The sequence below is a fragment of the Pelophylax lessonae genome (assembly GCF_965119305.1).
Source record: "Pelophylax lessonae genome assembly, chromosome: 8".
NCBI lineage: Eukaryota > Metazoa > Chordata > Amphibia > Anura > Ranidae > Pelophylax > Pelophylax lessonae.
In genome coordinates, this window is record NC_138775.1 from 234,272,226 (window position 1) to 234,286,339 (window position 14,114).

The window sequence follows — 14,114 nt, forward strand, 5'->3', positions numbered from 1 at the left end:
GTATAATTCTATTATTATGACAGCAAGGAGACCTTGCTCACTAACACGTGCAATAAATCATTTATTGACTATAAAGGTGAAAGAATACAAATCTTCTTTCAAGTTTCCTTCAAAACAATTTACAGTCTCTTTCACCACTATAGATCCCTCCAGAAAAGCAGGTATGGTGATTTTAATCCATAACACCTGCCCCCTGCAAGTGCTGTTGTGTTAGGCAAACCCTCAAGGTCGTTATCGCTGGCTCGATTGCTGGCCTGTGGGTACCCCCCTCACTTTGTCAAATATATGTGTGCCAAATACTGGTCAAACAGAATTTTTACGAAAAAACCCTGGACAGGCTGTTGCAGGATACCTAATCACTATAATTGAAGGTAGGGATTTTACTTTGATCATGTCTCCACAAAGGGACAGGAAATCAGTTTTATGTGCTAAACCTAATGTATGCATGCCTAAACTATCTACTTCTTTTTTCCACGTGATCAGGGAACATCAGCTGTATCATACTTGGAAGGTCAAGCATTCCCTTCATAAGCAAGTTTACCTTCTTTTCCCCAGTACATAAGAGTTACACAAGACTAGACCACTTTCTGGTTATCGCCCCCAAACTGGTAACTAGACCTGAGATCAGTCAGATCACGCTCTGCATAGAATTAGCTCTGCAAAATACAAATACTATGGTCTGTCATTGGAGACTAAGGCTGGGTTCATACTGATGCAAATTGGATGCGGGTTTCCCTGCATCCAATTCGCATTACAGGAGACTCAGCCCATTGCACAAAGGACCTGTGCGTCTTTGGCTTTCTTTCAGTCCTGAGTTCAGGCAAAAATTCCGGCCTGATTCATACCTGAAACATAGAACAAGGATGCACCGGACCCCTGCTGTGAGCCGAACTCGCACACGGTGTGAATCCAGCCCAAACAAATCTCTTCCTAAACATGTTGATGTTCACGATCACTTGTCAGCAGCCCTCAGGGAGTATTTTCAAATGAAAGAGGGCACAGTATCAGAGGCCTCTACATTATGCCATTCTCCTATGAAAAAAGACACCCAATGTCTGTAGCACAGGGGCACAACTGATTTGGTCCCCTATGATTCTTCGTTTACGTACTGTTACGCTAATGAGGAATCAAATTAAGGATATTGCAAAAAAACAAGGTGGAAAAGTATTTTTTGTGAACTATGCGGAGGTTCTATGCATTTTCGAAGAAACCACACAGAATGTTATCAAATAAACTTAGAAAACACCCTTGTAACTCCAACCTGGAATCTTGATTCCAGCATGATGGAAAGTCTACTTAAAGTCTACTTACTTGTCGCTGGACAATCATTTGCCTTTTCTTTAAGATGAGTTCCAATGGTTTACGCCTACCCTTACACCTCCCAAACTTTTCCTCAGATCCCTCCAGTATAAATGCAAACATCGTCATGGAGAAACTTAGATACATTCTAAAACAGTTACATTTGTATAAGGCTACATTCACACCTGAGCGTAGCGTTTTTACTGCGATTTTACCGCAATTTTTACCGCGATTTTACCGCGATTTTACCGCGATTTTACCGCGATTTACAGGCGTTTTTTGTGCAGGCGTTTTTTGATTGAATAGATACCAATGGAAAACGCCTGTAATCTGCCCAAAAAGAAGCTCATGTACTTTTTTGAGCGTTGGGCGTTTTGCTTACAGCGTCATAACGCTCAGATGTGAACAGGGGGCATTGAAATGAATAGGATTTGTCTTGTTGGGCGTTTTGAGAGCTGATCCTAGAGCAGAAAAACTCCCCAAAAACGCCTCAAAACGCCTAGATGTGAACGGAGCCTAAGTCTCCAGATCCAGATGGTCTCCCCTCTGCATATTATAAACAATTCCTACCTATATTGACCCCATATCTTTTAGACTTTTATAGTTTGCTACTAAAAGAGAACCATCCCGAATTTTCACACTCTCACATAACTGTTTTCCCTAAACCCAGGAAAAATTCTGCCTCTCCAGCCAATTATCGCCCAATAGCTTTGCAAAACTACAATCTTTTTACAAAAAATCTTGGCAAATAGAATTTAGGCTTTTCACATACACTGAACTGACCTGTCCACTTGAATCTTTGAATCCTCGACTTCTTGCTCATATACTATTTTTGAGCTCCATCTGGAAAACCTGTCAGGGAAAATACTGTCTCACACCAACATGTTCACTTCTAACGAATGTTGTATTTATTTCCACTGAGTCCAGATCGTCTTTCTTATTACCAAATGCTATAATGGACCAAAGCCTATTTATTCGAATGATTATTTATTTGAATTAGGGCATTTAGTCAACCCAGTGACACATAGAATGAAAACATTTGAAGTGTTGAGAGCTAGTAAAAAATCCCTGTATGACTATTCTATTCTTATTTACAGTTTAAAACATTACATCTACTCCATACCACCTTCACTGACACTAAATAGGCCTACTGAGGAGACATGTGCAATTTGTTTAGGTCCGAATACAAATTCGGTTTGGATGTATCCCAGTCTCCAAATAAAATAGTAATGAATTTCGTTGATATTCTAAAAAAAATTGTTTTGTTAATTCGTTTTCTTATGAATTCCAAATTTTCAGAACAATTTGAATTCAGATTGGTCAAAAAATGATCAACCGATTCAAATTCTGTTTAAAGAATAGCTGGTTGGGAATCCAGCTGCCGTGTCCTTCACATCCGATGACTCATCAGCTGTCGGCGGGCTTCCCCACTGACAGCCAAAATGTAAACAAAACAATGCCGGCAATCAAAATCCCGGGGAAAAAAACAGCGTGGGGTCCTCCCCCAATCCATACCTGGCCCTTTGGGTCTGGTATGGATTTTAGGGTGAACCCTCTGCCAAAATGTAAAAGAAAAACAGCGTGGGGTCCCCCCCCAAACCCATACCAGACCCTTTTCTGAGCATGCAGCTCAGCAAGCCAGGAAAGGTGGAGGGGCGAGCAAGCACCCCCCCTCCTAAACCATACAAGGCCACATGCCCTCAACATGGGGGATGCTTTGGGGCAAGGGGGGGCTCTGTTGACCTTGTCAAGGACCTTTTCCCCGCAAGCTTGGGCTGTGGTTGTGGGGGTCTTCGGGTGGGGGGAATCTAGATCTGGAACCCCTTATCGGAATCAGCTTCTTGGAATCAGCTTATCAGAATCTGGATCTGGAACCCCTTTAACAAGAGGGCCCCCAGATCCCACCCCCCTGTGAATGAGTACATAGCGACATAACATAGTACCCCTACCCATTCATTGTAAAAGTGTAAAAAGTGAATAAAGACAGCACACAAGTTTTTGACAATTCCTTTATTGAAAAATAGAAAACAATGTCCTCCGATGTAGATCCATCATCAATCACGCTACCCGCTGCCACCACCAGACCCAAAAAAAGAAAAAAAGAAACCTCTGCCTTTGTCGAATGCTCCCCGCCGAATGCCTGCTCCTCCACCTGACATTTCTTACATAGGTAAGGGGCAGGTCAACCGATAACATCAGAGAGTGACCCCGCCCCCTTGTGATGTCATTGGCCCAGGATGCCTCAGGCGGTGATGTCACAAGTGGTGGGGTCACCCGCCCATACTGGGGGCCCCCTTGTTAAGGTGGTTTCCAGATTCCAATAATCCCTCTGCCCACAGACCCCCACAACCACAGCCCAGGGTTGTGGGGAAGAGGACCTTGTTAACATGGGAACAAGGTGCTTTGGGGGGGCCGCCAGGCTGCATGCTCGGATAAGGGTCTGGTATGGAATTTGGGGACGACTCCACGCTGTTTTTTTTTTACAGAATTTTTCTGAATTTTCCGACATTGTTTTGTTTACATTTCAGCTCTCTGCGGGGAAGCCCGCTGAAAGCTAATGAGTCTTCGATTGTTAAGGACGCAGCAACCAGATTTCCAGCCTGCTGCTTAACAACCAGCTATTCTTTACACAGAATTAGAATTGGTCTATCATTTTTTGACCAATATGAATTTGAATTGTTCCGAAAATTTGCTAATTTGTTGGAAAATGAATAAACGAAGCAAAATTTAATGAAAACTAAACAAAACTAACTGAATTCCAAATTAAAAAGAAATTAGTAATATGATGAATCTATCCAAAACTAAACAAAATTTTCCATTCTGCACATTTCTACTACTGAGTTTGGGAAGATCTATACTCAGGGTCCCTTACAACTTCATTTGACTTCTACCTTATATAAGCTGTTGCATGCTGCGTCTGGGGACTCACATCTCTACATGAGAAAATTGGAGACAATACTTCAACACTCTATTACAACACCTCAATGGGATGACATTTGGAAATGGCAGCTAAGTCTTCCCAATACTGGGTCTATAAGGAAAATATTTATAAAATTTTAATTTCATTCTTTTAAATCTTAGATATCAGGAACATGTTGGAGTTGTACGTTATTTCATACTTTTGGAGCTTCTGTGCAATTAGTTCATTTTGGGAAGCAGTGTTGAAGCTTGTTGAACAGCAATTTGGGGTCCTGTTCCCTTCCAACCCACTTTAGTGCTTGCTGGGCATGCCCTTCCCTGGCTTTTTGGAATTATCTAAACAATTAGCTCTACAGTACATGTTGTAACAGTGGCCAGGATGCCTATCTCTTGCCCAGGTTCCAGTTCAAGAAAGGGGGTCCAGAGGCAAACAGTTCCCCTTGCCTTGAGCAAAAGGATCCATCTCCACAGGAGGAGAAAAGACAATTCTCCCAGGGTTCCGGCCTATTTAACAGTAGTCCAGCCACCACCTGGGCAAACCTCCCCAGGAATTGGCTAAGCCCTATTAAATATTCAGGCCAGGGATTGGAATTCTCCCACCCTAAGCTCCAGAAATGTCTTTTGAAGGCAAGGAGGAGGAAGCAATCAAACTACCAGTCTGTGAAACCCTGAACAGATTATAATAAGCTGCTTCTGTGAGTACAGCAGAAACCAAAACACGAAATTTGCCTAACAGCCTAACTAAGACGGTGCTATATCTACTGGTATATATATAAAAAAAAAACATTCTTCCATACATAAGCCACATTTTCATGGCTTTATTGCACACTGGTTTTGTTTTTTCTGATTATGCGTAATAGCTGATTATTATGTTTATTATTATTATTATACAGGATTTATATTGCGCCAACAGTTTGCGCAGCATACTACAATATAAGGGAAGACAATATAGTTATAAAACAATTCAAAACAGGTGATTACTGGCTTTATGAAAAAATGTGATTGCCTACAATATACCTGTACTTTTTACCCCTTATTTATATTGTGCCCTCTCTTTTCAAAACTTCAAATTCACAATTTAAAAAAAAGAAAACTAGGAGAAGTTTCAGCCGGAAAACTGTATGTGTGAAGGTCAGCAAGTTCTCCCGCGATTATAGATAAGTAAATTATCTGCAGCCAAATCAGGATGAGAAAAATTGAAAAGCAGAACCCAGTAAAGACTTTGCAGTTTGGTAAGAAGCCAAAAATGAAGACGAGAAGGAAAGATTAAAATCTTACTTCGTAGCACTGTCTTGGCCTCTCATCATGGTATTTCCTCTTATATCACAGAGGTGAAATGATATTTGCTTTAGCATCATGCTTTACAGTTTGGATATAAATATGCTTTACTCTCGTGTATAAAACTCATCTTAGCACAGATATTTTTCATTAATATTTCATATACTCAAAAATCTGTTAATATTTATGAACTGGTATTACAGTTCTGAAACAATAATGTGCGTTGGGACTGACTACCTTCATCCCAAACAAGGCCAAACTATCACCAGTGATACTTGATTCGGTCATATTGCAAGTGAAACAGCAACGTCTGTAAAATTCTGAATTCAGACACATTAATTCTCGGCTCCAACAGCAAGCCCTCTCTTGGTATACATCTTACAAATTGTAAAACTAAAAATTTGCACACGTTTCATGTGGATGCTCCTAGAATGTGTTTATCTGATTCATACTGAAAATTCAATTGGGTGTTAACTTTTCTTCATTCTGAGGTAGCATATCTCCAATGCCTCTTCTCTGCACATTATTCTTTGGCAGTGTCTACTTCTGGTCTTCCCTTTTCTCAACAGCTTATCAGCAAGTCTCTTTTGGCCTTCATCTATGCTCTTTTCCTTCTGTGGGGGGGGGGGGGGGCAATCATGTGCTTGGCTTGTGGTACCAGGTTTTCTGGCCTATTCAGTGCATTTATACTTTGGTCATTTTTCTTATTGCTGGCTAGATGGTTGTTGCCCTTAACCATCACTTCTGGCATTCTTGACCACCAACCTAATGCCCAGTACACACGATCCGAAAATCGGACGACGCTCCGTCCGTTTTTGTTTGGTTGCTAGGAACTCTCAATTATATTCGCAAATGGGAGAGGTTACTTACGATACGAATTTTCTCGGACGATGATTCAAAAGCTTCCGGAATGCATAACCACGTTGTAGCGTGTGAGGGGAAAATGATGTCTACTGCTCATGCGCTGTCTACTGCTCACCATTTTTTTCGGACGAACAACATACTGATAATACGATTATCGTACGATGTGTTATAATACGATAAAAAATGTTATGCTTGCACGACCGGATAATATCGGGTGAACTGTCGTGATCGCCTCTCGTAAACGGTGTACTAACGATCAGATTATCGCCCGATCCTTTCACAAGCGTTATTTTTCCTCCGATTTTCGGATCGTTTGTACGGGCCATAAGATTGCATGCACAATACTGTATATCTGGCAGTAATGTGAAGGATCATTTGTTTTTATTTCTGTTGATCTTTTGTGATCTCCAGATTATTTGACATTGGGCAAGAGCTTCTCCAGCCTTCTGATGATTCTAATTCCTTCTGCCGAACACAATCCACTTTTGAAGGAGTGGTCAATTGTGACTAGCAATCTCAGCATCTCTAAGGTTCTTTCATTATTATTGTCTCCTGCAGTTAACCATTTCCAGACCGCCCACTGTATATACACATCATTACTTTGACGTTAAATACGGGGATTATGGTAGGAGCTAGCTGCCATAAACCCGGGATATTTTTAAACAGTGGGCTTTTCAGCATCCGTAAAAGTGGTCCAGGCAGCGGATTCGCCATGGGATCACTTTTATAGGCAGCAGGAGATGTGGGCCCACTGTTTTCCAGTCGTTTCCCTGCTTACCGGAGCCATCGGTAAAGAGGGAAACAATCCGATCCCCTAGAGCGATGGGCAGGAAGTCTAGTAAGGGCAAGATGGCCCTTACTCGACTCTATGCCCTTGGAGGACCGGAGCGACGTCTGACATCACTTCCGCCTAACGGCCTTAAAGGACCTATTTTTGGGGTTTTTTTTGGTAAATGTAAAATGACAATATTTTTTTAGTATTAAGTGTAAATGTGGGGTCTGAGGTCTTTTTGATCCCAGATCTCGCAAAAAAAAAGAGAGGCCCTGTCCTGCTTATTTCTATTACAAAGGATGTTTACATTCCTTGTATTAGGAATAAAAGTGATAAAAAAAATAAGTAATAAAGGGACAGTGTAAAAATAAAAATAAAAAGTAAAATAAATAAGAAAAAAAAATTGAAAACGCCCTGTCTCTCCGAGCTCGTGCGCAGAAGCGAACGCATATGTAAGTCGCGCCCACATATGTAAACGGTGTTCAAACCACACATGTGAGGTATCGCCAGGACTCTTAACAGGTAACCTGTAAAAATTTTTAGAGCGTCGCCTATGGAAATTTTTAAGTACTATCGTTTGTCGTCATTCCACGAGCATGCACAATTTTAAAGCATTACATGTTAGGTATCTATTTACTCGGCGTAAAATCGTCTTTCACATTCTACAAAAAAATTGGGCTAACTTTACTGTTAATTCAAAGAAAGTGTATTTTTTCCAAAAAAAAAAATGCATTTGTAAGACCGCTGTGAAAATACAGTATGGCATAAAATATTGAAACAATCTCCATTTTTTTCTCTAGGGTCTCTGCTAAAAATATATATAATGTTTTTGGGGTTCTAAATAATTTTCTACCAAAAAATACTGATTTTAACTTGTAACAACTTGTAAAAATACTGATTTTAACCCCTTCATGATGACCACACGCAAATATGCGGTCTCGGCTTGAAGGAGTTGTACCGGGGTGATGCCTGCAACTAGAGGAATCACCCCGGTCCGTTTTTTAGAGCCAGCGGTTGGCTTTCTTGGGATTACAACCGATATGGCTAAGAAGTCACTCGGCTGTTATCCCAAGCAGTGGGAGGGAATGTCCCCCTCCCCCACGGCTCGCCTGGGCTCTCCCCACGAGGCACATCCATCGGCTGGCCAGAGACCCGAATGAAGCCGGAATCGGTTTTGATTGGGTTTTGGATCTAGTAACCTGGAATCGATGTCATGACATCACTTCCGGTTTACAGAAGACTTAAAGGCACCAAACCGAAAAAAATGACAGCATTCAAAACAGCCAAACGTTTTGAATGCTTTTAAGTATAAAAGAGGTATCTGGGGTCTTAAAGATCCCAGATCCTTCCATTAAGAGTACCTGTCTATTACTGTCACAAGGGATGTTTACATTCTTTCTGACAGCAATAAAAGTGATCAGCATTTTTTTTTTTCAAAGAGACAGTGTAAAAATAAAAAAATAAATAAGAAAAAAAAAATGTAAAGCTCCCTATCCCTCCCTGCTCACAAGCAGAAGCAAATGCATACGGTAAGTCACGACCGCAAATGTAAACAGTGTTCAAACAACACATGTGTTCTGTCTCAGCATCGATTGTACCTGTGACCCTCTTGTAGATTCCCAGTCTGTAAGTGTGTGCAGCAGGTTGAATGATGGCTTTAACAGATAGTTTACTCAATGAATAAAGACTCCAGAGGTGTTCTCCAAAGCTTCTTTATGCTTCAAGTTAGCAAAGGCATAAACATAGAGACTTTTCCATAGGTAAATTTACAATGAAGTTACACAGCTTCCACACTCTGCAGTCTCCTCATAACAACTAAACAAAATGGTAGTTACAGCAGGAAAATGGAGATGGGAGAAACCATCTAGCCAGAAACAGCAGGGGTGTAAGGAAGATACCAATAACATAGCATAACATAACATGTAATAACAACTGCTAGACAGTTAAAGCTGCATGGCAGCACACTCCCCGCCTGGTATCGTGAGATACCACTACACAATTATTTTCCATAAACATACAATTAACATTGCATACAGTAGAATGCTATGTAGCCCTCTTCTCTAAGCTAACTATGCTAGAGGTCTAAGTGACTCCTACACATAACACTGAATCAGAATTTTTGGAAGCAGGCATAATTAGGACTGTCTCAGTGACGGGTCTCAGGAAGGTTTTTGGGCTCCCGTCCTTTACAATCCTGACTTCCACACTTCGGACCTTTCCATCATCACTAGCAATGGCCTTTGAGATAACTCCAACTTGCCACTGGATCCGATTGGTTTGCTTTTCTTTTAGAAGAACCAGGTCCCCTTCCTTTAAGTTAGGCTTCTGGGTTTGCCACTTTTTACGTCCTTGAAGAAGTGTGAGGTATTCCCTCCTCCATCTGTCCCAGAAACAATCTGCAAGGTATTGAGCGTATCTCCATTGACGTTTGTATATGTCCTTTTCATCAAAAATGCTCTTTGGCGCTGGGATCTGTCCAATTTTCCGACTCAATAATGCAGCTGGAGTTAAAACAGTTGGACATTCTGGGTCTGTGGATACAGCTGTCAGCGGTCTTGAGTTGATTATTGCTGCGACCTCAGCAAGGAATGTAGTAAGTACTTCATGGGTAAGACGTGAAGAACTCACATCAAGCAACATAGAATCCAGTATGCGCCTTGCCATCCCAATCATACGTTCCCATGCTCCGCCCATGTGTGAAGCGTGTGGTGGGTTGAATTTCCACAGGTTTGCAGTGGCGGAGAAGGTGGCCCTTGGAGGTGGCTCTGTCTGAGAAGCTCGCTCCCGCAGGGGTTTGTTAATGCTCTGGGACGCTCTCTCGCTATAATTGAACTGGTTGGTCAGTTTTCTCTCCTTCTTGTTCCTGGATGGTATTTCCTCACCTTCTGTCCATTCTTCACTAGCCTGAGCGTCAGACTTCCCATCTGTATCTTTGTCTCCCGGCTCTGTGGAGTCGTTGGTCTGAGTCTCTTCAATGACTCCCAACTTCGCCATCTGTCGCCGCGCTTTATCAGAGTCTTCGTTTATCATGTTTCCATCCAGGGAGAAGTGTATGGCCAGCTGGTCCACGATGCTAATGGGTTTGTAGGCCAGTTCCTTAAAACTGTACCTCACAATGTTCTGGGGGGCATGAGGGTTGTTTGCAGTCAGGATACGAGTGAATTCCTCCTTAAGTTCAGCCTCGCTGAGTTCCAGCTGGTCCGGAGGCTTAACCAGAGTCTTGGCCTGCATCCATTCATCAGCTCCATCCCCCATAACTGTGGAGTTATCTTCATCCTCCAAATTTCTTCTTGAGCAGATGTTGGAACTCAATGCTACAACTTCAGGCTGGATTTCCGGATCAGTATCTGGATCCTCCAGGTAGAAATCAATATCTTCTTCTGAGTTTGTAGAAGACTGGTCCATTAAAAACTTGGGTTCTGAAAACCAAATGGTTTGTGTGAGGACAACTGCTGGCACTAAAATCTTCTGCATGAATGCTAGAAAGTGCTCTCGCTTCTCAGGTTTGTTACGGAGAGTTTTCTTCAGTGCAGCAAATCTGGTTAAAGCTTGTTCTCGATTGTTAGGGAGAGTAAGCCTTGGTACTCGGAAGGGTACTGGAGCTACCCAATTGTTGGAATTGTCCTTGAAGAACTCTTCATCCGTAATCTTAATGAGCTCCTTGTCTTCGACTGAAGGAGCAATCTTGTTGTCATCACAAGTAGTCTGGTACACTGAATCACCAAAGTCCTTTTGAGAAGTGAGCTTGCAGTTAATGCTTTGGAGTGCTTGATATGGAACTTCGTTCTTAAAATCAAGTCTTTCCTTCACATAATAGTGCGATGGACATTTCATCAGTTGACAGGTAACATTAGTTTTGTAGGAAGCTACATCCAAGAGCTTGTGAGATTGGTCTAAGCAGACTTCTCCTATTATCACCCATCCAAGATCGAGTTTCTGGGCCTGAGGAGCATCATCTGGACCGTTACATAACTCTCTTATTTTATGAACTCTAGGAATGTCTCTCCCTAGTAGAATCAAAATCTTAACATCCTTGTTAAGTGGTGGAATGTAGTTAGCAATGTGACTCAAATGAGGGTGATGACGTGCAACCTCTGGTGTGGGGATTTCTTCTCTGTTGTTCGGTAGCTGATCACATTCGATTAGAGTTGGAAGAGGAAACTCTGTGTCCTCATATTCTGATGCAACTACGAAGCCATGGGCTCTTCTTCCAGAAGTATTGACCTTTCCTGCACATGTCTGCAAGGTATAGGACCAGGTCTCTCCTTGAATGTTGAATAGGTCAAAGAATTCTGTACTGGCCAATGAGCGATTGCTCTGATCATCGAGTATGGCATACATTTTTATGTATTTTTGTGGACATCCTTCAGGAAAAACTCTTACAAGACATATCTTGCTACAAGACTTGCTATGAAGCCCTTCTCCACATACCTCTGTACACCTTGTGGTTACGGGGTCGGCATATTGCTCAGTTCTCTCCCCGCCATCATCTGATGTAGTCTTGGGGTTGCTGCCGAGTGAAGGTTTCCTTTTGAACAGATCTGAATGAAGAGCGTCCACATGTTTGTCACTGTTGCAGAGAGAACATCTGATGGCGATCTTACAGTCTCTAGCTAAATGATCGGAGGATGCACAACACTTAAAACAGATATTATGCTCTTTGAGAAATGACTTGCGTTCTTCAATAGGCTTGTCCTTAAATGCATGACATTTGGAGAGAGAGTGTGGCGCATTATGAATAGGACACTGTTGATTAAGATTGCTAGCTTTGATGTCTGTAGCTAAGACGTTGGATGCTATCGCGGTCTTCCCCACTGCAATAGGATGCCTTAAATCCTTGAATTTACCGTTGGTGGCAATACCCCTTGAAGTACTTAAAGGAATGGTGGTTGTATCTGGATAGAAGAAGCTTGGGTCATTCTTGGATCTTGCAACCTTCCGCACGAACTCTGAAAAATAAGAAAAGGGAGGGAAGGAAACACGATGCTCATACTTATACTTTGATCCTACACTAGTCCACTTTCCCTGAAGATAACTAGGCAACTTTGCTACAATAGGATTTACGCCCTGAGCAGTGTCTAAATAGCTAAGACCTGGTAAACTAGGATCTAACTTAGCAATTTCAAGTTCTTGAAGGAGGTCACCTAACTCTCTAAGCTTATGATTGTCCTTAACAGAGATTTTAGGAAAGTTGTTTAGTCTCTGGAATAAGGCAGATTCAATGACTTCGGGGCTCCCATAGTCTTGTTCTAGACGTTCCCAGGCAGCATCAAGGCCTGCTTTAAAGTTATAAATGTAGACAGATTTAAGTCTCTTTACTTGTTCTGAAGATTGACGCCCCAACCACTTTATTAGTAAGTCAAGTTCTGCTTGAGGATCAATGTCCAAGTTCTTGGTTACCGCCTTAAATGTAGATCTCCAACTCCTGTAGTTCTCTGGGCGGTCATCAAATCCAGACAGTCCAGTTGTAATCAACTCTCGTCGAATCATATACTTGCTGAACTCTGCAATGTCAGTGCTTTCAGTTTTTATAGCCACAGGGTCTACTGATGGTGCGCCGTCTTGGACCATGGTTGGTATCTGATGTTGGCTGGTAGGTAGAGAGAAAGGTGTTGCAGATGGGTTTAATTTAGGTAAGGGTCTGTCGACTGAAGGTCTCTGAGCATTTGAAGTCAAAGAGAGCTGTATCAAAGGGGGTATAGAGTTCATTCTGTAGTCTTCTGCTGTGCCCTTGTAATCTCTATGCACATAGGGTTGTGGTGGCACATGAGCTGCGTAGGTTGATTCACTTGATTTTGTGACGTGCGGTAGTTGTGGAGGGTCTCTGTTAGTAGGTGTGTCTAGTTGACCAGCTTGCTTTGGCGACACATTGCCTTCTGATCCACTTGCTGGATGATTATGAGAAGAATATCCAACTGTAGGTGGGACTGTATTGTCGTGGTTCTGAGTTAGGACAAACTGTAGGGTCCTTTCAACAGGGTCTTGACAAGCAGGCAAGCTGGTACAAGCTGCTCCTTCTTCTTCCAATAGGGCTTGTTCCAAGACAGATAACTCTGCTAAAGCTACTTCCTTTTCTCTGTTCTTCTGAAGAATTTCTAGCTGAGCCTCTGTTTCTGCTTGAATGCGTTTAACTTCTGCTTTGAAGGCTGCTTCTTTTTCAGAGCAGGCGGCTTGAACCTGGGCTACTGCAACCTTTTGGCGAGCTTTGAGTATTTGGTCGCTCAGTATTGACCTTATAGAGCAGGACCGCAATGACTTGGAAGAAGATTTATGATATGAGCGGGCAGACCTAGAAGATTTTCCTGAGTGTCTGGAAGAAGCAGAGTTACAGGATGTAGTCTCATGTATCTGTGCCAATCTCCCTTCTATCTGTGCCTTTGCTTCAAGATATGTGCTATGCCTCTGCTGGTCAGTAGAAGTAAAGTCCTTTAATTCCAATGCAGCTTCCTCTATGTTGGAATGTGACAATAGAGAATAGTACTTCTCAGAAAGTCTTTTATAATTCTCAAATGCCTTCTTAACCTTTGAGAGAGCAGTGTTCAATTGCTCAGAATTGTTGCTAGTTTCATTAGTGGCTGTTATACAACTTAAAGTCTTTTCCCATAATGCAGTCAGGTTACTAGATGTTTCTTCCTTACTTGCTTCATAAACCTCCCTTGCCTTCAAGGATGGATGAGGGGCTCTGACAGGACGAGCAGAATGAAGTAAGGAGTCTGCTTTATCTTGACTAAATGCAGATAATTCTGTGAGATGTCTGTTAGACATAATAAGTACTGTATTTCTGGTGTCTTGTTAGAAATCTGCCAGAGCTCAGCTCTGTAAGTAGTGACTTCTGTTATTAAGCAGGCTGGCTGAGGTGCTGGGTATTTGATACAATAGCTAGCTATTGCTGGAACTAGTTCAAACTGGATCACCTCAGAAGGTGTTCTGAAGCTGCAGAGTCTTGGAAATTTACTTTTCTTAAGCTGCAGAGATACCTGTG

The 14,114-nt window shown here is 42.1% G+C and overlaps 2 protein-coding genes across 2 annotated transcripts in view; one reads left to right on the forward strand and one right to left on the reverse strand.

Annotated features, from left to right (window-relative positions):
* The window catches only part of TNR (tenascin R), a 663,536-nt gene that overhangs the window by 625,145 nt on the left and 24,277 nt on the right, over positions 1-14,114 (forward strand). The window lies entirely within an intron of this gene.
* LOC309561605 (uncharacterized protein) lies at positions 12,048-13,897 on the reverse strand (the record flags this gene model as incomplete). Its single annotated transcript, XM_082265606.1, has 2 exons — positions 12,048-12,081; positions 12,480-13,897. The coding sequence occupies 2 exons, from the start codon at positions 13,895-13,897 to the stop codon at positions 12,048-12,050; spliced, it is 1,452 nt and encodes a 483-aa protein (XP_082121732.1).